Source organism: Myotis daubentonii, chromosome 8, assembly GCF_963259705.1.
Source record: "Myotis daubentonii chromosome 8, mMyoDau2.1, whole genome shotgun sequence".
Lineage (NCBI taxonomy): Eukaryota > Metazoa > Chordata > Mammalia > Chiroptera > Vespertilionidae > Myotis > Myotis daubentonii.
The window spans coordinates 45,371,490-45,397,034 of NC_081847.1; the positions used below are offsets into that span (position 1 = coordinate 45,371,490).

General features: G+C 38.3%; 1 protein-coding gene across 6 annotated transcripts in view; it reads right to left on the minus strand.

Annotated features, from left to right (window-relative positions):
- PIGN (phosphatidylinositol glycan anchor biosynthesis class N) overlaps positions 1-25,545 on the minus strand; it is an 80,543-nt gene that overhangs the window by 6,151 nt on the left and 48,847 nt on the right. For 4 of the 6 annotated variants that reach the window (XM_059706247.1, XM_059706242.1, XM_059706243.1 and 1 more), the window contains 9 exons: positions 23,962-24,064; positions 19,067-19,169; positions 17,303-17,389; positions 14,398-14,453; positions 14,031-14,106; positions 10,524-10,597; positions 8,592-8,634; positions 7,409-7,477; positions 6,252-6,304 (listed from right to left, as the gene is read on the minus strand). In XM_059706247.1, the coding sequence (XP_059562230.1) occupies positions 6,252-6,304; positions 7,409-7,477; positions 8,592-8,634; positions 10,524-10,597; positions 14,031-14,106; positions 14,398-14,453; positions 17,303-17,389; positions 19,067-19,169; positions 23,962-24,064 (664 nt within the window). The remainder of the gene's footprint in view (positions 1-6,251; positions 6,305-7,408; positions 7,478-8,591; positions 8,635-10,523; positions 10,598-14,030; positions 14,107-14,397; positions 14,454-17,302; positions 17,390-19,066; positions 19,170-23,961; positions 24,065-25,545) is intronic. The other 2 variants (XM_059706245.1, XM_059706246.1) reach the window with 2 other exon arrangements.

Genomic DNA, 25,545 nt, shown 5'->3' on the forward strand with positions numbered 1-25,545 from the left:
GGACAATATTCCACTGCTGTGAATAATAGGCATGAAATGGCTGACGTTATAAACAGTATCACTGATACAAAGGAACTGGGAAATAAAATCTGTCGCAAAGGGAGGCCAATGTAGGAGTGCAGTTCAGAATACCTGGTTCCCACTAAGGGAACCCCAATAAGCTTAATAATATCTGTAATGTGACAAGAAGCATCTCAGCTTTTCAAACAGACATTCACATAGGAATAATTAGAAAACCAGAACTTAAAAGCAACACTCTCACAAATAAAGAGCAGGAAAAATAGAATAATGAACTTTTTTAAAAAATATTTTTTTATTGATTTCAGAGAGGCAGGGAGAAGGAGAGATAGAAACATCAATGAGAGAGAACGTTGAACGGTTGCCTCCTGCATGCCCCAGACTGGGATCAAGCCCACAACCCGGGCATGAGGCCTGACTGAGAATCAAACCATGACCTTCTGGTTCATAGGTCGATGCTCAACCACTGAACCACACTGGCCAGGCAGAATAACGAAATTCTGAATGTGAACCCTATTATATAATGCTGCAATTTTGAGTCTTAAAGCATATTTCCCCCCATTAGCAAAGCCTTTCCCTAGCACTCAGATGCTTACGAAGATGCATGAAACACTCTTAATCGTAGACCTGTACCGCATGACTCCTTGCAGCAGTATATGCTATGTCTGTTGTATGGGAAACACAGGGAAAGTTCTAGAATTCTAACTTACGGACAAGAGCAGCAGCAGCAGCAGCAACAGCAGCAAAAACCTCACCTTGCAGCATCAACTGGGCCAATCCCTTTGGAAAGTCCATTTCACTAACACAGACTTCATTTTGTTTCCCCATCCTTACCCCTTTCACTCTCTATCCTGCCTTCTGTATTCACCTCCTTCATTAAGTGGGCATCTTTGGGACAGAACAATAAGAAATAGGGAAGACAAAAGCAGGGCCTGGAGAAATTTCAGCGGGAATGGCCAGGAAAGTGCATGGGGAATTTGTGCTGGCTAGTCAATGCCTCAGCCTGGTGAGCAGAACTGAGCTCTGGAATCCTCTATTAAATCTGCCTTTGAGAAGTCTCCCAGGGCAAGCACCCCATATAACTTATGGGCTTTAGATCTATGAAGATGAAGCATTGAGAGTGAAATAAACTGAGGCTTCACATAACTCATTAACCGGCTATGCCTTTATCACCTTCCCATCCACTTTGGATTTTTAATGTGTCATGAATACACTAGGACAATAAGCATAAACCAGGGCTGTTCCAGGTGAACCCAGACACAGGGTCACAGTAGGTGTAGGTCAGCTCCCATAGTAAAAACCCACAAATGTTTCCACAGCAGTTCTTACCGGGTCTAGCATTAATTACATAGTATTTTAATATGTGTCATAACTCAGTAAAGTACTGACAAACAAGTTCACATCGTTTTCTTGGGGCTCGTACTGCCGAGAGGGCCGTCACAGCTTTCTCAGCCTTCTGGTGCTAATGCTCATGCTGTTTCCCTCAGTTTGAATGATGCTCACGGTTTGTTTTATGCCTCCGCAGCCTTGCTTTTTGCTATTATTTCCTCTCTGATGAACACTTTATTCCCACAATAGTTGTATAAAGGAGTGCAAGGAATAGGGCCAGAGGTACCATACAAGTACCAAGAAGAACATCATAGTAGATGTTATGTGCAAGTTTTGCAATGGATCAAAGCCTTGGTTAAAGATGATCAAGCAAACACAGGTAACAAATATAAAAATAGCTAAACTGAACTACCTCAAAATTAAAAACTCCTGTGCATCAAAGGACACAATTAACAGAGGAAAAAGGCAACCTACAGAATAGGAGAAAATATTTGTAAATCATATATCTGATAAGGAGTTAATATGCAGAAAACTAGTATATAAAGAACTCCTACAGCTAAACAATAAAAAGCCAAAACCCACTTAAAAATAGGCAAAGAAGTTGAATAGATATTTCCCCAAAGAGGACATACAAATGGCCAACAAGTATATGAAAAATGTTCAACAAGTTTAATTACTAGAGAAATGCAAATCAAAACTACAATGAGCTACACCCCTCACCCATCAGGATGACTATATCAAAACAAAACAAAAATGGAAGCAGAAAAGGTTTGGCGAGGATGTGGAGAAATTGGAACTCTGTGTACTGTTGGTAGGAATGTAAAATGGTATGACTCCTATGGAAAATATTATGGCGGTTTCTCAAAAAATTAAGACTACAACTACAATATGATCCAGCAATCCTACTTCTGGGTACATATATCTGATAGAACTGAAAGTAGGGACTCAAATAGGTAATGCACACCCATGTTCACAGCAGCATTATTCACAATAACCAAAGGGTGGAAGCAACCTAAGTATCCGCTGATAAATGAAAGGATAAACAAAATGATCGCCCTAGCTGGTTTGGCTCAGTGGATAGAGCGTCAGCCTGCAGACTGAAGGGTCCCAGGTTCGATTCTGGTCAAGGGCACATGCCTGGGTTGCGGGCTCATCCCCAGTGGGGGGTGTGCAGGAGGCAGCCAATCAATGATTCTCTCTCTCATCATTGATGTTTCTATCTCTCTCTCCCTCTCCCTTCCTCTCCGAAATCAATAAAAAATATTTTAAAAAACCCAAAAAACAAAACAAAACAAAATGATCTATATATATTAAACCTTAATATGCAAATAGACCAAACATTGGAACAACAGAACCGGTTGCTATGACGTGCGCTGACCACCAGGGGGCGTGTGTGGAACATGGCGGGCGTTGGCCACAGCAGGATGGTGGAGCAGGTGAGTGGGGGTGCCAGACCAAGGCGGGACACCGGTCGCTGTCATCGGAGTATGCCTCTGGTGGTTACTGAAAATTCTTTGCTCCTACGCACCGCAGTCCCGCCCAGCACTCACACCTGCTGCCAGCGCCGACCCCGACTCCGCTCACACCCGCTACTGGCACCGGAGTCGCCGCTTGCACCCACTGCCGGTGCCTGACACCAGCCCCAATTACTTGGTGCCATCAGTGGGTGCAGGCACTGGCTGCTGGCCACGATTGCCCCTCAGGGCTTTTCCACCTCCCCCAGCTCTTGAGGAGTGATTGGGGCCGGCAGCCGCCTCTCGCACCTGCTGCCAGCAACAGCCCCATTTGCACCCACTGCCAGCGCCAACCCTACTCGCACTCGCAGCTGGTACTGGAGCTACCAATCCCACTCTCTGCCGGCGCCCAGCACCAGTCCCGATCACTCAGCACCCCAGCTGGTGCGAGTGGCAGCTGCAGGCCCCAATTGCTCCTGAGAGCTTCTCCACCTCCCCCTGCTCCTGAGGGGCATTTGGGGCAGCCGCTCCTGCTCGCACCCACTGATGGCGCCAGCCCTGCTTACACCTGCTGCTAGCACTGGCCCCAATTGCTCGGCGCCATCAGCGGGTGCGAGCGGGGCTGGCACTGTCAGCACATGAGAGCGCAACAGCAGCTGTGGGGCTGTCGGCAGACAGGGGACTGGGGGCCGCAGCGGGAGGGGCCGATCAGGGACACAGAGAATGGGCCCAGACCCGCCCCTGTGCCCATCACAGCCTTGCAGCCCACAGTTCCTTTCAAGGTGCACAAATTCGTGCACTGGATCCCTAGTATATACATACAATGGAATGTTATCCAGGATTCAAAAAGAAAGAAATCCTGACACATGCTACAACATGGCTGAACCTTGAGAACATTATGCTAAGTGAAAGTAGCCAGTGACACAAGGACAGATATTGTGTAATTCCACTTAGATAAGGTACCTAGAATAGCGTAATTCATAGAGACAGAAAAGAGAATGGCGGTTGCCTGGGGCTGGGGAAGGGGCAAATAAGGAATTTTAGTTTTGCAAGATAAAGAAGTTCTAGAGGTTGGATGCACAATGTGAGTATACTTAATACTGAAATACACACTTAAAAATGGTTAAGACGGTAAATCTTATGACATATATATATAATCACTAGAGGCCTGGTGCACAAAAACTCGTGCACTCGGGGGAGGGGTTCCTCAGCCCTGCCTGTGCCTCTTGCAGTTCGGAAGCCCTCAGGGGATGTCCAACTGATGGCTTAGACCCAGTCCCCGAGTAGGCCTAAGCTGCATTCTGGCCTCCCTCTGCAGGAGGCGACCAGGCGGGCTGATCAGGGGACAGCGCCAGTGAGCGGCCGGCCCCGCCCCCCATCACCCCTCTGCCACCGCTGGTCACCCCCCATTGCCATCCCCTCCCTCTGCCCGCTGGCATGCACCTTGCCTGGTCTTGGCGCTGCCTGCTCACTGGCCCCACCCCCCGCCAACCAGTTATTCTGCTGATTTGCATATTATACTTTTATTATATAGAATACTTTTTTGGTGTTTTTTAAAAAGAATTTTTGTGAGTTTATTTGACCCAAACATCACCATAATTTTTTAAAAAGAAAAAAATCTATCTAGGAAAATGAGAGTGAAAGTTAGTGAAGGGCCTCCCAGCATAGGAGGTGAAACTGCAGGAAGCAGGAAAAAGCCATGTCTATGTCTGGCAGTACAGAGTGACTTCCAGGGAATGGAAAGAGAACTGAAGACTGGCTGTTAAGGCTGTGACACCAGGCACCCATGGGACAACGCTGTAATGACCCTGGCAGAGCTAACTCAGCCAGTGCCTCCACTTCCAGACACAGTCCCTTCCCTCCCTCCCCCACCTCACCCTGGAGTAAACTTGTTTAACAAAGGCGGTCAAGATTCCTAACTCCCAGGCAATGATTCACTCGTGAAAGTAACATCCAAAATACCAAAGTTCAAGTAGAACCAAAAAATATGGCTCCTCACTTATAGGCCAGTAGAATGTACACGGTTGCTTTGTATGCAAGGGAGTCCAATTTAAGGGTCTCAAAGGATGCTTTCTAGAAATTTCTAGAAAACGTATGGTTTCTGAAATCCAAGTAATTTATCCCACTTCACAAACACATGCATTGGGCTTTTTCACCTCAATAGCTTTGCCCATATCCATTCTGTCTGTCTAAAATACTCTTTGCAGACCTCTGAGTCCACTAATTGAAATTATATCCTCCACTGAAGGCCCAGCTTAAATGCAGACGTTGCACAGCTTTTTCAGTCACTGAAGCCTGAAGTGGCCTTGGCCTCCCTTCAGTATTCACATAGCCTTTATCCGGTGCTGCTTGCATTGTAATTATCATGCTCCGGAGTCTGTGCTAGACCACAATCTCCCTAAATGCAGGGCCAGGTATCAGTCAGATGCTTCCCGGCTGGAATGACTCTCACCCTCACAAGTTATACATTAGGTCCCTCCACTCAGTGCTTAAATTCCCCACATCCTGATGAGTGAGTCTCTCTCTCCAGCCACAGGGCATCACTAAGCCTCGAGGCTGGCAATTTCATTCACTTTTGGGGCCTTGCCAGTGCCTGAGAATACTTTACACATTGTGAGTATCCACTATGTGATGTTTTTTCTGAAGAAACTAGAGGCCTGATGCATGAAATTCGTGCAACAATAGGCCCTTCCTTCCCCTGGCTGCTGGCACCAGCTTCCCTCTGGCACCCGGAACCCAGGCTTCCCTCGCAGCCCTGACTTGTCTAGAAGGTCATCTGGAAGGACATCTGTCTAATTAGCATATTATGCTTTTATTATTATAGAAGATCTATATATTAAATGCATATACAATGCAAAAGAATAAAACAGTTATGTCACATTATTGTGTAATCCTAATCTTTTAGAGCCAGTTTCATCCTCCGTAAAATGGAAATAATTATATTTTCTTTGCATTACTGTCATGAGAATTAATGAAATAATATACCTACAACTCAAAATACACTATGGGCAATAAATGACTTTTTAATACTAATTATTATACCAATTTGTAGCAAAATAACCCATCCTCCAATTAAAACTGCCAAATAAATTTCACACTGTAAACTGAACAGTTTCATTTTTCTAAAGAGAGATGGAATGATGATGAGAACACAGATTTTGGAGTGATCTCTCAACTCCCAGATTCAGGCTGTGTCCCTGCACCTTCCTGCTGTCCTGTCCTTCTCTCCACACTTAACAGCTGATCACATGTCATCCCAGGAAAACATTTGCGAATGAATATGTTAGTGCCAAGAATTTGAGAGATAGGTCTCACTTCCTGAGGCTTAAAATAACTGTTACTTGCTATGCTTACCTCAAAAATCAATTTGGCATCTTCCATACATAATAAGATATCAATTTACTTTTCCCACTGGACTGTTAAGAATTTCTGTGTGAATATATACTATACCTTGTTCCAATATCAAGCCAGCTGCCATAATCCTTGACCAAGAAGAAAAAATGCTGTAAAATAAAACAAAAGATGGTTCCATGAAAAACAAAGGCTGTTTAGATTTAGTTGGAAAAACAATGTTGTTTTAGGATTATGTGTTTCAGATTTCTGATGCCTAAGAACCACTATATGACTGGAATCAATAAGAATTTGTCTCTTATTTAAATTTTTGCTTTGACTAAAATGTGCAATCGTCTAAGAGCCAGAAATAGCATTACCATTCAATCAAATGAATGCAAAAGTGAATTTTGTTAATAACTAGAAATAAAGAAAATCGACTTTTATAGAAGGCATTAAATAATACCAAGGACCTCAGTGAAAAGAAGCCATATCATCGTATCATCCATCCATCAACCAATATTCACTGACCACCTACTATGTGCTAGTCACTGTGTTAGGTCCTAGAAGTAAATGCTCTTTCAGAGGGTGTATAATCCGGTGAATGATGCAGTCAAGTTACCAAATGTGTGTGTGTGTGTGTGTGTGTGTGTGAGAGAGAGAGAGAGAGAGAGAGAGAGATGAGTGTGATCACTAGAAAACTCAGGCCATTAAGGGGCACAGAAGAAGGGGAACACACCCTGCCTGGAATATAAGGGAAAGCAGCTCATTAAAAAGTCTAAAAATCTAAGTGAAAGAAAGAGTCAGATGAAAGATGAGATTGGGGAGATGTGAGAAATATGTTTCTGACAGAGGGAGTAAACTATGTAACTGTCAACAGTCCAGGTAGAGCTTGGCAGGTCCAAGGTGTGGCTGGGGGGTAGAGAAAACAGGAGAGACAGGTGAGAGATGATGCCTATGGAGTAAGCAGAAGCTAGACACAAATCACTTTCTAAGTTAAATTAAACAATTTGACTCTTTATATAAAATTTGAAATCAGAGAAATTAAATTCCCTTCTGTTAATATGTCTTGCCTATTGCCACTTTGTGAATAAAACTGAAAGCTGATTTACTCTAATGTTATGTGTGGTCAATTTCAGACAGATAGAGGCATACCTCATTTTATTTTACTTCGCTTTATTGTGCTTCACAGATAGTGTGTGTGTGTGTGTGTGTGTGCCTTTTAAAAATAAATTAAAGACAAGAGAATCTCCCCCAGCAAAAAGATTATGGCTTACTTTATCGTGGTGTTGCTTTATTGAGGTGGTCTGGAACTGAGCCTGAAATATCTGTGAGGTATGCCTGTACTGAAAATCCAGTTCAATACAACATACAAATGCTCTCATCTAAATCAAATGACTAGGAATCTAATGTGAGAAGTTACTGCAATTGCTGTCTCTAATCACTTCTACATAGGATTAGCACAATAAAGACTTAACCATATCCAAAGAGAGGCCTGTCTCTTGCCCAGCTCCTGAGAGGTGATTTCTGGGCCCTTGGACTGTCATGCCTGGGCCCTTGGTCACTGAACGGTCATGGAGATGAAAGGTTAGCCATGGGAACAGCATGGACACAAGGCTCTGGTGACAATGGCTGGCAGTGCTCTGTGTATTGCCACACACTGATGCTGAAAAAGGGGTGCTGTACTGATTCTCCAGGAAGAGGACGACAGAGCTCTGTGCCCGGACGCCTGGACCCTCCTGGCCTCTGCCCTCTGTGTCTCTTCTCTGGGCAGATTGTAATCTGCATCCTTTCCCGCAATAAATCATAGCTGTGAATATAGCTGTCTTCAGTGAGTCTGTGAGTCCATCTAGTGAATCATCCAACCTGAGGGTACACCCTGGGTTGGGAACCCCTAAACTTGCAGGTAAAATAGGTTCTTTTTGTTAACACACTACGTACAAAAGGCCCACCTACACGCTCCTCACTCTGAATTCATTTATTAGCGCTACCATTTTGATAACATCTTCCCACTTGAAACGCTCCACTTACTCTTTCCTTCCACTTCTCCCTCCCTCCTTTTCCCTTTCTTTTTCAATCTGAGAAAATAGTTAAATAATCGACATTTCAAGTAGAAAAATAATGTATTGCCTAAACCTAAAGTTAGTTTCTGTTAACTTCCTATGGAAGTTTTTTCAGACACAATGCACCATAGAAGACTAGGTATAACATGAGAGATTCAAAAAAACGAAAAAAACACACAAAAAAACACAAGAAAAATAAATCAAGACGACTTTTCACACTTTAACAAGAGTACTCTTACTGTATGTCATATAGAAAGAAATAAATTTATATGTGTACATTATTCCAGCACTTATAACTTAGTATCTAAAGATTCCATGTACAGAAATGAACTCATATTTATCTTAATTAAATTAGCTTCTCAATCTTATTTATACTGAATATCCAAGAATGTCTTACCAAAGCCATAATGTCTGATATGATGAGAACCATGAGAAAAAGACTGAAGGAAAAAAAGAAAAATTACACATAATACAACAGACACATTTTTAAAGCACATTAAAATAAAAGTGAGAATAGTCAAATAACCCAATATTCTGTATTTTTGCTTCTGAAAATATTACTTTCGACAAAAGCTCTTTTCATATTAGAAGAATCCTATGTATTCTTTGCCTAGTTTCCTCCAATGGTAACATTTTACAAAAACATAGTACAGTATCACAACCAGGAGATTGACATTGATACTGTCAAGATACAGAATGCTTCCATCACTACACTTCCCTCATGATCCTCTTTTACAGCCACACCTATCCTCCTCTCACAGAGCCCTGCCCAGTCCCTAACCCCTGGGAACCAATAATGTGTTCCCTGTTTCTTTAACTTTGCCATTTCAAGATGCTGTATAAGTGGAATCATTTATTTTATTAAAAAAAATTTTTTTATTGATTTTTAGAGAGAGTGGGAGAGGGAGAGAAACATTGATGTGAGAGCAGAACATCATTTGGCTGCCTCCCACATGCACCCCAACCAGGGATGAACCCCCAACTTGGGCATGTGCCCTGATTGGGAATTGAACCGACAACCTTTCAAGTGTACAGGACGGTGCTCCAACCAATTGAGCCACACCAGCCAGGACAAAAGAGAAGACATTTATAAAGCCTCAACTTTGTCACCTTTGCCTCAGTTTTTCCCTTTGTGTTGAGTTTTTCACTGCATTGGTCTCAGGATAGAGTTAATACACGTGTATACAGGAGTGCATGTGTACACACACACAAACACAAAAATATACATATGCATACATACATTCATTTTGATGAGCCTTCTATTTCTCACTCCATAATGCCCCAGCTCTTTTGATTTAAACATTAATTAAAATCTCTTCTAAAAAATGTACCCATTAATAAATGCAAGAAAGTACCTATTAGTTACCCGTTTTTATTCCATCTAAGTAACTATCTTTTATGTGATATTGACAAGGTTTAAATGCTTTCAATATTAACTTTATGTAAATATCCTGCAAAAATATACAAAATAAAACTAGAAACCAGATTTCTACTATTTTTAAACAGTGGAAAAAATATGTTTCTTTTTTTATTATGGCACATGCATAATAATATGCTAAGCCCAGTTCTAGCTTAAACTCATCAAGAAGAACATGCAAATTTATTCTAATATTAGTTACTTCTTTCAGTACTGAATATGCTAGTTTGATTCAAGAATAACAGAACTGCTAAAAAGCTTCATATTTATCTCGTGTCTTTCAGTCCAGTGCTGATAAGGCAATTTTATTGGGTAAAAAAGAAAATAATAGAGTTGACAGCTTCTCTTCCAGAGGCTTGATTGCTGAAGACTGATTGCTCCAGAAATTCCCCCAAACTCAGAAAGAGTACTTTACTTCTGATTGACAAATGTGTAAAAATCAAGACTAAGAAACAATGTATATTATTGACATTTAGGAGTTAATTTCAAGCCATGCAAAGTGAAATAATGTTAATAGATTTGTCTAATACATATTTAAGAAATAATCCCCCAAACAGAATGATATCTCTTATTTGTTTTGTAGGCACAGTTATATCTATAACATACAAGTTATTCACCACAAAAATTTAACATTTATGCTTTACTATTTTGTAAGGAGGCTCTTCATTAGCTTTAATGATATTCTAGTAACATTTCATTGTTAAGAAAGTGTATTTGTCTACCAGAGGCTCTGATCAACTGATTTCCTCTAATGAAATTGAAGTCTAAAAGGGTGAAGTATCTTTTTTTCATTTTTATAATAAACAATCTATGTTACAGTGTCTTAACAGTAATCACACCAAATACCCTCAAATGCTTATCCTCATTTCCAAAAAGTGTACAAATCCAATGTTTCTTAAATATTCACCTTACCTTTTTGATGATAACTGGGTAGTTAATTGAACGGCTTCAAAAGCACACATCACCAGAACAAAGGGGATAAAAATCTGTTTAAAAGAACAAAAAATGATGCCATGAACAGCCGAAGCATATGAAAAGCTTTTTAAAATAAATGTTATTCCTGTTTATAGAAATATTTCAGTTTCTCAAATAACTTTTATCTATATTAGTGTAGAGTGAATGCTGAAATAAAACCATGACACCAATGACACACAGAACAGTGATGAAGCTGATTTTAAAATCTACATCAACAGCATATGCAATATAAAAAAGAACAAATATCAACACATTCCAAATAAAATCTATTACAAATTTTTGTTCCACATAACTACTTATATTAAGGACCATGTTCAAATGCTTCGAAGAGGGAGTGAAAGGCACAGAATGGCCAAATCAAATAAATTTTGGAACCTGATAATTGGATTCACTGATCCCTGAACCCATCTGGTTATTTGATATTATAAGTCCATAAACATAATTCAGCTGCTTTACCTGTTTTATGTTAATGCTAATTTATTTATGTTTATAAAATTCATATCCCTGTAAAAAATTGTAAAACAATGAAAAAGGAATAATAAAATTTATAGAGGTTGAAAATCCATAACCCTGAGCTAACACTGGTAATATTTTCAGATGCTGTTTTCCAATGACCAATTTATAAAAAATATATATTACTTGATATTTTTAAAAAGAGGAGAGTGAGGTGATATGGAAAAGAAATGGTCAAGACTGCCTAGGATTCCTTTTCAAGTGAAGGTTATGTGACTACACGGAGTTCAGGACGACCTTCGCTCCCAGCCACATCCGCAGAGAGAGTCTTGAGGTGCATTATGTCAGTAAAGCTCACTGACTGAGAACAGAGGTTAAAGGTCTAGCATTCTAATGAAAACTTTTGCTTTTATTTATTTACTTTTTAAATTAAAGGCCTATGGTTTTTAAAAGACTGAGAAAAGAACTACCATTATAAAAAATGTAAATTAAGGAAGCACATGCTCTAAAATAATTCACTAGGGAATGGGACACAAGATAATGAACATCTTTTTAACATTTCTTAAAAGTTACATTTGTATTAGTGCAGTAACAACAAAAAAAATAGGATATTAATCCTATTAAGAGATACATACTTTTAACAATTATTACTTTTGTGATCTGAACAGAAGGCAATCAGATTTTTGGTAGACATTAGTCACTTTATCTAAACAAATATATATAATTGGCCCTCCGTATCTACAGAGTCAACCAACTATGGATTGAAAATATTTGGGGAGAAAAATTACATTATTGCTAATATGTACTAGAGGCCTGGTGCACGGATTCATACACCAGTGGGGTCTCTCGGCCTGGCCTGTACCCTCTCACAATCCGGGACCTCTTTGGGGATGTTGGATAGTTGGTTTTGGCCCGATCCAGACAGGAGGGAGCCTGATCCCCGCAGGCCCAATCCAGACAGGAGGGAGCCTGATCCCAGCAGGCCCAATCCAGACAGGAGGGAGCCTGATCCTCTGCATTGAGCATCTGTCCCCTGGTGGTAGTGCATGTCATAGCAACCAGTTGACTGGTCATTCAGTTGCTTAGGCTTTTATATATATACTAGAGGCCCGGTGCACAAAAATTTGTGCACTCGGGGGGGAGGGAGGTCCCTCAGCCCAGCCTGTGCCCTCTCGCAGTCTGGGACCCCTCGGGAGATAACGATCTGCTGGCTTAGGCCTGCTCCTGGGTGGGAGAGGGCAGGCCCAATCCCTAGGTGCAGCCCCTGGTCGGACACAGAGCAGGGCTGATCAGGGGATTGGGGCGCCTTCCCCTGTCACGAACAGAGCAGGACGGATAGGGAGGTTGTGGCCCCACCCCCTGTCACACACAGAGCCGCAGGGCGATCAGGGGGTTTAGGCGCTGCCCCCTGTCACGCTGATCCCGGTGCCGGGAGGCCACGCGGCTCCGCTGATCCTGGTGCTGGGAGGCACATTACCCTTTTACTATATAGGATAGAGGCCTGGTGCACGGGAGGGGGCTGGCTGGTTTGCCCTGAAGGGTGTCCTGGATCAGGGTGGGGGTCCCCACTGGGGTGCCTGGCCAGTCTGGGTGAGGGGCTAAAGACTGTTTTCAGGCTGGCGGGTGACTGAAGCTCCCAACCTCTCCTTTTTTTCTTTTTTCTTTTTTTATTCTGGGCCAGGTTTAGCTCTGAGGCTTGGCTCCAGCTCTTAGGCCTCTGCTGCTGAAAGCAGGTATCTGGTTTGTTTGGGTTCTATAATCGAAACACTGTTTCAACTCCAGCTCTGAGATCCCGGCGGGCTGAAAGCAGGTTTCTGGGGTTTTGTTTAGCTTCTATATTTGTAACAATGTTTCAAACTGCAAGCTCAGAGGCCGGCAGTGGCAGGCAGGGAACGTTGGAGTCCTCCGTCATTGAAGCAAGCAAGCCTCATGTTAGCTTCCAGCTGCCTGGCTGCCGGCCGCCATCTTGGGTGGCAGTTAATTTGCATATCACCCTGATTAGCCAATGGGAAGGGTAGCGGATGTATGGCTAATTACCATGTTTCTCTTTTATTAGATAGGATATAGATGTAGTTAGGCCTAATAATGGTTGCACTGTACTGAAAATGCATAGACTTTTTTTCTGCCATTATTCACTAAACAAAACATTGTAATAACAAATTATATAGCACTGACATTATATTAGCTATTATAAATAATCTAGAGATGATTAAAGTAATCAAGAGGAAGTGTTTAGGTTACGTATATGCAAATGCCACACCATATTACATAAGAGATGGAAGCATCCATAGATTTTGGTATTTGCAGGGTGGGTGAGGGGTCCTGGAACCAAACCCTTTCAGATTCCAAGGGAGGACTGTACTAACTATGAAAAATGTGCCAGGCACTATGGTAGAGAGAATAAGACAAGCATAATGACCCTAGAGACGAAGGGAAAGTACACTAATTAAATTTCACCGAAGAGAATGAACCCCTGATGAGCTGAGAATTATATTGGTACCCTTAGCACCTAGCTGGTGGCTGGCATGTTACTGAATGTAAGCAGTCAATGACATATTTGTTGGATGAATGAATCAATTCTAGGTCATGGATTTGGGAAAAGATTAATATGGTCGACAGTCTTGAGGCTGGGGAACATGGATCCGGGGACCCTTAAATCTTGAGAAGTAAAGCAGTTTTGATCTGTACTGTACTTCCTCACAGGCTTTAATCACCTTTGATAGCACTTCCTGGGACTAACACAGAATTTCTACTTTTTTGAAGTTTAGTGAGTTTAAGAGTGAAGCAAAATGATTAGTTATATTTTGGAGTAAAGGCTAGATGGCCCCACTTCCCATTCTGCAGTGTCTGAGACAGAATCTTCTTTCCATGCTATTTAAATTTGACACAATGACTATACATAACCTTAATGTTACATAATGTTATATAATCTTGTTACAATGAGTTCATCATATTAATTAATTAGTATCTTAAGAAAATAAGAAAACTAACCTTCCACAACATCAGGGCTCCCATCATAAAAGGACTAAACACAGTCAGAAAGCAGTAGACAGAGGCAAGATCAAAGCTAAAGAACCAATATAAAGAAAAATTATTTTAGAATTTACACTGTAACTTTAAAAGAATGTCTACTGAAAAGGATGTTTAAATGAATTTTCTAAAAATCTCTACTTCCTAAAAACACAAACATACAAGGAACATTATGAAGCCACTAAAATGAATGAGGTATATATCAATCTCCACAATATATCCTTCAGTATAAAAAGTAATTACAAAAATTACAATCGTATTACTTTTTGGCTATATATATATATATATATATATATATATATATATATATATATTCATTTAAAATTACCTGTTAATAGAAGCTATATTCCCAGTTCCAAAAAATGCTGTCACTAAGAAGAAAACCTAAAAAGAGTTAAGGAAATGCCAAAACAAGACAGAATTCATATAAATTTTTCATTTAGAAAAGATATGCCTCTTCTACATGAGAGCAATTTGCTTTCTCATTTGTACACTTGATCATATATTGTTGTAAACGAATATAACATGTCTTAGGAAAGAACCAGATTGAACAAGCAGTGTCCTAAGAACAATGAGGCCTGGGAGGTCACCCTCACTTGTCACTAGTAATCTTGGGAAGGTTACTGTTTTCCTCTTCCCTAGCATACGCGAATAGGATTATTGTGCCCACAGTTGGCCACTAATGATATTTTCAAAAGGAGAATGTAGACCTAGTGCATGTGATAGACATTTTCAGCTAAAATACTGTCTCAATTCATAGATGCTTGCTGTGTGGCCATTATACAAGTAAATATCATGTTTTAAAATAATTCAGTAGAGAATGAGACATGAGAAAATGTCAACTATATTTTTGACATTTCTTAAATTTACATTTGTATTAGTGCTGAAATAAAAAGTAGATATTGCCCTGGACAGTATGGCTCAGTTGGTTGGAGCGTCATCTCGTGCACAGGAAGGTCACATGTTCGATTCCCAGTCAGGGTACATGCCTAGGTTGTGATTCGCTCCCTGGTTGTGGTACATATGAAGGCAGCTGATCAATGTATCTCTTTCACATCGATGTTCCTCTATGGTGACTTGAGCCTTAAACGTACCCATGGATCCATCCATTCAACCAATCAACTAACCGACCAACATTGTCTGGTGTTTATCAGAAGCAGAGCTAGGCACTAAGCCTATAAACATGAATGAAAGAGTCTCCAAGTGATCAGATGGTGACTAAGATTAAGCTGATATATAGAAGTATATGAGAGAAATTTTAAGATAAATAGTGGAAAAATAAATGAGTCACAAATCAGTAAATAGGTGTGATAAAAAGCTTAGGGTTTATTAAAATAAAGACTATTCAGTGAAAGATGAAGCAGGAAATATAGGTTGGTGGCATATTAATAAAAATCTTTGGGCTTTATTGTGGAGACAATGAAGAATTAGCAAACATTTTAGGTGAATGATAAAGAAATACCAGTGCCAGTGTGCTATCCAGATCAGAGAGAGAAATAATTAGAGGCAGAAGTCCATGTCAGGGACAGGAAAGTCTGAACCGGCGCAGTGGAAATGGAAATGGAGAATGAGGACAGACAGTGGGACCTCAGAACTGGATAAGGAGCAGTTAAATCTGACAACAAGTTTGATGCCTTGAGTGGTTGAGAGTATGGCAATGCCATTAAATGTAATGAGGCCTGCTAGAGAGCAACTCTGGAAAGGGGTGGGCAGTTGTCAGCCAGTTTGGGACACAGATCTGGTGATGCCTAGCAGAATGTTGGAAATATGGCTTTTGAGGTCAGGAGAGAGGTCAAGACTGGAAAAGTAGATCTGAGTTATGTTCACAGAAGTGTCGCTCAAAGCTATGGGAGAGGATGACCTTTTCCAGGTACAGTAAGAGGAGAAGGCTAACAATAGAATCCAGAGAAACACATGGTTCAAGATCAGACAAAGGAAGAATAAGTTTAAGTGAAGGAGAGCAGAGATTATATAAAAAGCTAAGAAGAGACCATGTCCTGGAAGTCAAGGGAAAAGAAGAGAGAAGCCCATGGAGTTGAATGGTACAGAGTGATGATATAAAGCTGAACAGATTAGACTGTGCCATCAGGAAGCCCTGCCGACATTGAGAGGACAGCTTCAGCAGACACCTGACACATAGAGCTACAATATGCCACACACTGCGTGCCAGGCTTGAGGGTATAGTACATAAAGGGGAGAAAATGGTAGCAGCAACTATAGATTTTTCTTTCAAGGAGCTTGGAAGTAAACAGAAAAAACAAAATGAAGCCCTAGCTTGTTTGGCTCAGTGGATAAAGTGTGGGCCTGCGGACTGAAGGGTCCCGGATTCGATTCTGGTCAAGGGCATATGCCTGGTTGCTGCGCCATCCCCAGTAGGGGGAGTGCAGGAGGCAGCCAATCAATGATTCTCTCTCACCATTGATGTTTCTATCTCTTCCTCTCTCTTTCTCTCTGAATGAATAAAAATATATTTAAAAATAAACAAAAAAACAAAATGAAGTTATAATTTAAGGGGATGCAGGATTCAAGGAAAGGAGTGTTTTACTTGTCTGTACTGAGTGGAAGGAACCTGCAAAAAAAGAGAAGGCAAGATTGAGTGTGAAAGCAAGAGGTAGAGGAGAGCATGGGCACATTTGTTTTCTGGACCTGTAAGGTCCAGCCCTGCGCCATGGTAAGTTCAAAGGAAACACCTCCCTATGAATTTCTTGAAGCTGGTCAGCCAGCTTTCTCAAAGTGAGACTTTATTCTGCCATGCTGTCTTTCAAACTTTGAATTCTAGTAACTTTCACACAACATTTCCTCTGATGTGATCCAAAAACCTTGTGAGGTAGATTTTACATGAGTATAGTATAGGATACACATAAAAGATGCAAACTAAACTCATAATGCAGTTTCTTCTAGGTGAGGAAATTAGATTGGAGTTGGGAGTTGAGACTAACTTTAGCTGTAAAGTTTTAATTTTTTTAAAAAATGTGACATGTGACTAAATATTAACTGTTGATATATGGATGGTAGATATACACACATATTTATTTATGCCAGCCTTTATGCTTTTTTATAGTTTCAAAAATTTCTTAACAACGTCAACTATGAGAAAATTATGGTTGAGAGGAGGGTTAAATGCTCTCCAAGGTAATACCATTAATGGTGACAGGCAGGGACACCTTCCACATTCTTACTCCATTAAATGGGGGGTTGCAGCAACTGAAAACAAAAGCCCAAATGAAGGATACAAGGAAAAAGGCCCTACGGATGTCATCCAGACAGAGCTGTCGAAACTGGGTTATATCAGTGTTGTAGGAGAAATGGATACTGGTGACCTGGGAGAAATAAGAAACACGTGAATGCACAGTAACAGTTCCCTTACTTCTACCCCCACAGGCAAACTGACAGTCTAAGTTACAATGGCTAGAAAGATACCTTGTACTAACAACAACAAAAAATCAACAATAAATCTTTTCCTATAGCTTAATTACACCTTAATAAAGTCGCCAGAAAAATAAAATATGTTGCTAATAATGTACTGAACAGAACTGTAGTATTGCTATATGTGTAATAGAAGTGAGAATTGAGCTTTTTCTTATCCTATATATATGCTTCACTTTTAAATCCCTATATAATTCTTTATTTTTCTAAGACCTGATTTCTCAGTGTCCTGATCTTCTCGAACCCAGGTATGGTATGATATTAAAAAGCATGATAAAATTAAATATCTGTTTCTTTGTTCTTCTCTTAATTCTATTTGTAGAGATATCATTTCTCTTTATAAGAAAAACAAAATATTTTCTGTCTTTGGTAAAATAGAAAGTCATTCAATTCCAAGAAGATAGGTGCATTCTTTCTTTCTTTCTTTTTTTTCTTAATCCCTCACACTCCCCCAAAAATCATGAGTAAGTTTAAAGGGAGACTTTCCCTATCCCTCACTCTCCATATAATTGCCAATAAGTTCTTAGGATGCTTTCGTACTCTTTCCTAGAAAAAGGAACATCTGCTTTCAGGTAAAAAATAGAACATAAAAAATGACACAATAAACCTCATTTTAAAATTTAATATTACAAATGTTAATATTTAATATTTGCTTATTAGAGTTTTTAATATTTAATATTAAGGACAGCCTGACCATTTACTTAAATTTGATCAAAATGTATTATTTTAATATTCCAGGACTGAAAGTTAAACAGTAATTATTTAATATACTTCAATAAAGTTTCTTCTTTATTGAAATTAATTATTCTAAATTACCAATTCCTCTATATAAACTCAAGTGGAACCAGTTAAGAACAGATCAACTATGAAAGAGTTGTTCTGCAATATTCATTTTACCTGACCTCAGTAAAACTATAAATATTCTATCACTAATTTCTCATAATTACCTCAGTTCTAAAATGAAGGCAAGAGACATCAATTTAACGCTCTACCAAAGATAATAAAGGTGTCCTTAAAATCTGATTGGCTTTTAGGAAATTCATTGTATACTGTGAGGAACAAACAGTCCAAGATTTGGTCTGAGACCACAATCACTAAGGTGACAGAATAAGCATTTTGGATTAGGATTACTAGAAGGAGAAAAACAAGGCAGGGAACATAAATGACCTTTCCGATCAAATTCATTAACTGATTTGTGACAATATAAATATTCTTCTAGATAAAATAAATTGAAAGAAGAATAATTAGATGTAAAGATAGAGGAAAATGGGATAACATCCCTCCTCTTCCAATCCTTCACCTATATTAATGTTTTTCACATCAGTGATTCTCAAGTAATCTCTTTAAAAAGCTCATCCTCTATAATGTCTATAAAACAATAATATGTTTTTCTGTTATACGTAAAAAATTTTCTTACAAACTGTTTAACTTAATTTTAACTTAATTACTAATGATTTAAATAGCATAAAATTTTAAGTAGAAAGGTTTAATGAAATAACATTGTAACTTCCTTATAGAATGGAGTATTTTAATATTCTCAGATAAATGCAACAATGATTTTGACAATCTACCTTCTGTTTGCAGGAAACACCAGATTGTTGTAGGGTTTCTTGTTCCATATGTATCCAGACAAACATCAAACATGACAACACTAATGGGAAGAGAGCCTCATACCTAAGAGGTGGGTAGGGATGGGGTGAAAGTGGGAGGGTAGAAATGAAAAGACAAAAACATTCAACAAATTAAAATGCAAATTTATATTGAGAAGTCTTTTTCAAAATTAAAATAATCTTAATATTTCTAAGGCACAATATCATAAAACTTTTAATTTTTCAGAAGAAGTAGAAAAGAAAAGTAACATTTAAATATCAACTCCAACACCATCTGTTTTTGAAATATATTAAATCTTGAGATCATGACATGTTTAAAATAGTAGAGATATTTAAAAATAAATTATAAAGTAAATGACAGATACACACACACACAAAAAGAAAATATACAAAGGTAAAAAGACAATTTCCAAGTTGAATTATTAATACCTGGTATACAGAGAAAAAGAGCAAGACAAATATTCCAAATTAAAAAAAAAAAGGCTGCCATATAGGAACATAAAACTCTCAAAAACAACAAAAAAGAGCCAATAAGTACACAACAGTATGTTTGATCTGATTGATAACTGTTATGGAAATCAAAATAATAGGGAGATACCATATTCACTTATCATATTTACCCAAAATTTAAAAAAGTAATGTTGACAAGAGTGTAATGAAAAAAGAAATAGCATCCTCTCTGTATAGGAATAAAACACTTTTTGGAAGGTAATCTAACACTGTGTATCAAGAGTCTCAAAAATATTCATATGTTCTAACCCAGTATTTTCATCCAGTGTGTCGCAGTACACTGGTGTTATACAAGAATTTTTAAAACATGCAATCCCAAACTATTTAGTCAGAGGCACTGGCCTCTTTTTCCTTAGATTCTCTGCTATAAATACCATCCATCACTTCAAGAAATTCCCTGAAAACATAATCAGACACATGCACTACAATACACATATGAAGATGTTTGTTGTGATATTGTTTACTGAAGGGAAAAACAGAAAACAACCTGCTCTCCACAGGTGAGCATGGTACATCTCTAGGCTGGAACACGAGGTGGATAAAGGAGAAATGTTCATGAGATAACCCAGTGATAGAAGCCTTTTCTAATCCTTTTGGGCCTTAGTTTGGGATAACCTTTGCAATCCCCCAAACCTCTACAACAGTACTTATCACACTGTTTTAATCATGTTTCCTTATGTGCCCTCCCTGACAGTTTGTACAACCTTTGTGTCAGTTTCGTCACCCCTGCAGGCCCAGGTCACAAGCTTTTGTTGACTGGAAATTACAAAACAAAATCAAATAAACCAACCCAAACAAAAAGCCCCTTTATTTCTCTTTCAACTTTTCCAACTCTTGAACTCTATTCCTTCCATATGGTACCATTTTCTAAACATGAGAAAGCAAAATAAACAATACGCTTTAAATTCTACCACAGATCATAAAACTAAAGCACTGAAGACTGGGCAGAAGGAACACTTGGGTTTGAGGAAGCACACACGATCGTTTGGTATAGAAGACTGAGGATGAAGAAACAACATACACATAAGGAAATATCACTATTTTAACAAGCACAGAAAGTTATAAAAAACTACAATATTTCTGACCTGTTAAAATAGCATTTGATATTCTTATTTTAAAATAAAAATACCAAATCTTGGGAAGAATATGATGAAATAGGACCCCCCAAAAGGCTGTTGGTGCTATTATAAATTGGCATTGTTCTTAAGTAAAAAGCAAACAAACAACAGTTCATACTTTCTGGCCCACCTATGCTACCGATTTATTTCCTTACAAAAACTATAAACTATGATTACTTTCTTTTGTAAAATGTAGATGAATAAATATTCCTATGGGACTTACTTTCTCTCTCTCTTGCTCTTTCTTTTCTTTTTCTTTTTTTTTTTGTTAATCCTTAACTGAGGATACTTTTTCATTGAAAAAAATTTTTTTTTTTAGAGAGAGTGCAAGGGTTGGGGAGAGACATAGAGAGAGAAACAGTGATGTGAGAGAGACACATCAATTGGTTACCTCCCACATATGCCCCTGACCGGGGGTTGAGCCTGAACTGCAGTACATGCTCTTGATCAAAATTGAACCCAGGACCCTTCAGTCCGTGGGCCGATGCTCTATCCACTGAGCCAAACTGGCTAGGGCTTCATTTCTTTAGATAATCAATATCTTGTATGAAATCTGCATATCTGAATTAATATACTGAAACACCAGTAAAATGTCATCATAGTGCACATAACAAAACCATACTAAATCTGGATCCGCTAGTTAGGTCTCTGCAAATTGAACAGGGCTGAAAGGCATTTAGCTTTCTTTTAGAGTGTGCTAAGGGATCATATAAACAAATTTCAGAGGGAAATTTTAACCAACTAAGGAAATTATTTTCAAATACTATAATAGCTTCTATTTGCATAAAAATAATTAAATGTTGATTACAAAATAAATCTTCTTTATTCATAAAATCAAGGATGCATTATAAGTTAGAATTTAGGATTACTGTTACTATCTTTCTTTAAAGTAATAAACTGAATTTTTTAAAATATCCTATAATTCTGACTATTCACTAATATCCATAGAGAACCCTCCAGGTTGCCTTAAATAGTGATGTGAAAAGATGACAACATGGACTGTTTTGCAAAACTGATTTGACACTGAAAATGTTCTAAGTGAAATTATTAGACTGTGCTGCTTCAGGTTACATCTGTGGAATGTTTTTGCAAAGGAAAATGTACTTTCTGATGTTAAAAAATATATTTCTTAATACATTCATTAGTAAGGCCACTCTCACTAGGTGTAAATTTTTACTTTTTAGATTTTCTTAAAATAAATTAAATGTACTTAGGATAATCTGTTTTGGTATCTTTCATGAGTATTAAATTGATGATTTAAAACACTATAATGCTTATCCCTAATGTTAGCCACATGGCTAACTCACTCTACATTATGAAGTACCTTTTCACTCAAAATTCAACTTTAATTATCCTTTCTTAACTTCTAATCCAGCAAACCAGATCTATGTTTAGATTTATTTGCAGTTTTTAATCTACTACACATTCCTTTAAATCTGTCTAGTGCTTTAGAAGTTGGAGATCCAAAAAAGAAAAGGGCTTATTGATTATGAAGTGACTGTGTAGAATATACACAAGTTCTGGATCCTGTTAAACATTATTTCCTAAGGCAACCTCTGGGTGTAATCTCTTAATGAAAGTTGTGTCACCCCAAAATGGTGGGTTAGAACAGAAATTATTTTATATTCTGATTTTTATCTAGACAAAAAACTGCATATTCCAATTCACATATACATTTATACATTGGTAGATTCTGATTATAACTAAATTATTTATTTTACTGGAAGCTCGGTGCACAGATTCATGCACATTGAAAGGAAATTAATTAGAAGAAATATTTTAGAGGCCGGGGAGGGACTGCGGGAGGGCTCCAAGGCATCTCCAACCCATCTCGCCCAGTCCTGATCAGCCAGACCCCAGCAGCAAGCTAACCTACCGGTCGGAGCGTCTTCCCCCTGGTGTCAGTGTGCATCATAGCGACTGGTCAAATAAATGGTTGGACACTTAGCACATTAGGCTTTTATATATAGAAGATAATTTCACCAATAAGGGGAAAAAAGATGAAGAGTTTTAAGGTTTCATTATATTTATCACTCTTGAGTAAGAATATGCTGATAGACTTCAAGCTTTATTTCAGAGTTCAAAGTTCTAAGTCTGAAAGCAAGGCCATCTGAAGATCTTATTAGGTAACTGGTGAAAATGTCTACACAGATTATACATATTACCTCTTCATTGCTGTGCCCAGACCTGTTTGTGCAAAGAGAAATGAAAAGACAGGAGGTGTGGGGGCCTTGGTCAGAGGAAGTCTAGCACCCAGTGGATCATCTGCTATATGGGGAATAGAAGAACTCCTGGGATCTAGGTCATTTAGGATGTTGGGGTCTATTATGAGAACATTTCTCTAATTCTGAACTAGGAAACCTAAATTTCCCCCAAAATGAACCCAAGTCTTGGACCCAAAATGCCTTTACAAAATCATCTAATGTGGAAAGAATCCATTGACATCACAATGGTAAATCCTTAGGTTTAGTCTAATTGAAACCAGATCCTATATTTGGGCCAAACTATGAGTGGTGGTTATTCGATTTGCCTATATTTGACGTTTGTTATAATGTGCACACTTCTCATCCTCATAAGGACTTAAGTACGGATGAAATAAAATTCAAAAGCAAGTGGAGAATTTTTTTCTTCTAAGTAGATGGGAAGATACATGTCACTGTTTTCACTGAGTTCAAGAGAACGCTCCAGGACCTACCACAAATTAGACTGCTAGTATTTCTTTCTTCTGTAAAAAAATTTCAATCTTAAATAAAAATGCATTCTTTAACTTTTGGGAAAATATTCTAAAAGTCTTCTGAATCAAAAGGACTATTTGGACTGTGATATATGTAACAGTAAAAATAAAATATTAAATTCAAAGAAGAATGAATAAATCAAAGCCTAAGTTAAAGTACAAGAAAGAAATGCAACCAAAACTAAAATTCTTCTCAGTCATTGTTTGAGACTTAAAACACCTCCATAATCAATCGGAATTTTCTAATACTAAAATAAAACATTTTAGCCACTTCAGGAAATAAACAGAAAGACAATAGGTAATACTATGAAAACAATAAGAAAAAGAAAATTAAAGGTTATGGTTCAAGTCATATACAGTTCTTATTACAGAAAATACAACTTATTCCTCAAGAGTTATACAACATTGTTCATTTCTAAGAGGTTAAATGCTCATAGAGAAATGCCAACATTTAAAACTTGCTACTCTAAATGAAAATTTAAAAAATTTTGTACCCTGTGCTTAGAAGGAGGTAGGCTGACATCGATGAGACGAGTATACTAAACAATCGCTCCAAGAGGTTCCTGGGACTCAGCAGGGGCACCACGAAGGAGGAGGCTGCAATGAAACACAGGGGCGTGTCAGCAAGAGGCACATGACATGTGAGTTTAGAAGCAATAAATAATCTATAATCACATATGACCTTATTGTTTGTGTGACCTTTACAATGAGGCTATATTTGCCCTCATCATTTCAGTGAGAAGTTTGAAATTTTATATTTCTAATTAAAATCATATCTTATTGTTTTAACCAACTTTTGGCTCAGATTTTCTCAATTTATAGTCAGCTTCCCTCACTGTAATATTAACCCTTAAATGAATAACTTATGTTCTATAAATAATAAAATATATTATTCAAGATTCAGCAACTCTTCTCCTAATTAGGCATTTCGTGCAAAAGACCACTTGCTTCCCCTCCTCCTCCAAGTTTTCCCACTGCAGAATATTCATTGAGAGTTGTAGTGTGCTCCTTCAGAAATTATAGAGAGGTTGGGGGGGGGTAGGGGGGGGGATGAGGACACATTCGTAATTCCTTAACTAATAAAGAATTTAAAGATATAAATAAATAAATAAATAAATAAATAAATACATAAATAAATAAATAAAAGAAATTATAGAGAGGAGAAAGGACTTCACTGTGTATGAGAGAAGTAATCTTTCCCCCCAGCATAAGAAAGCAATTACTTCAATGGGAGGACAGATAAAAAGAGAAGGGGAATGGAAATGTGCATAACTTTGTAATCCCCCTAGTTAGGATGGTGATATGCCTGGAGTTCAATACTCCAGAGTATGGAGAGAGATGACCTGCGATAGAACCCTGGCAGAAACACTTATTGTTAACCATGGGGCATGTGAGCAGAATTTCCATCTTTCAAGTAGAGATAAAATAAAAAGTGGTGAGGTTTGAATACAATTCACCTGTAAAACACTCCCTGAGCATAGTGTCTTGGATACAGTAGGTGCTTAATAACTGTTAGCTGCTATTGTTATCACTAGTCAATATGTACTGAGTTCAAAGTCAAGTCACTGCAAAATTTAAGACCATGCAAGTTATATTTATAATACTTTTGGACAAATAGCTTCTAATTTTTTTTCAGATGTGTGGTTCTAATAAGGTTATCATCACCTGATACATATTTTAAGAAGGGAGGATTCTTAAGAGTGCTGAGAGCCTTTTGGTAAATGCAGTAGGAGGGTTAGAGCTAGAAAATCATTTTGAAGCCATCATGACAAAGACTATATCAGGAAAGACTTATGAATGGATACTAAATCTAGGGAGAAATTTTGATGACAAAGATATTTGATGGTTTCAGAGTGTCACAGATGGCTTATTATTCATAAGGGAGGGGGAAACCATAAAAGATAATGTTTTTTCTTCTGGCTGCACTTAGGTTTTTATCAGATATGAATAAATATACAGCCTTATTATCATGTCATAGTCTATCAAGTAATTCTTGTTAATACATGAATGTTCATAAAAGTTCGAATTTTCTTTGTCAAATGCCAGCAAGCGATAAAAATAATAGCTGGTTATTATTA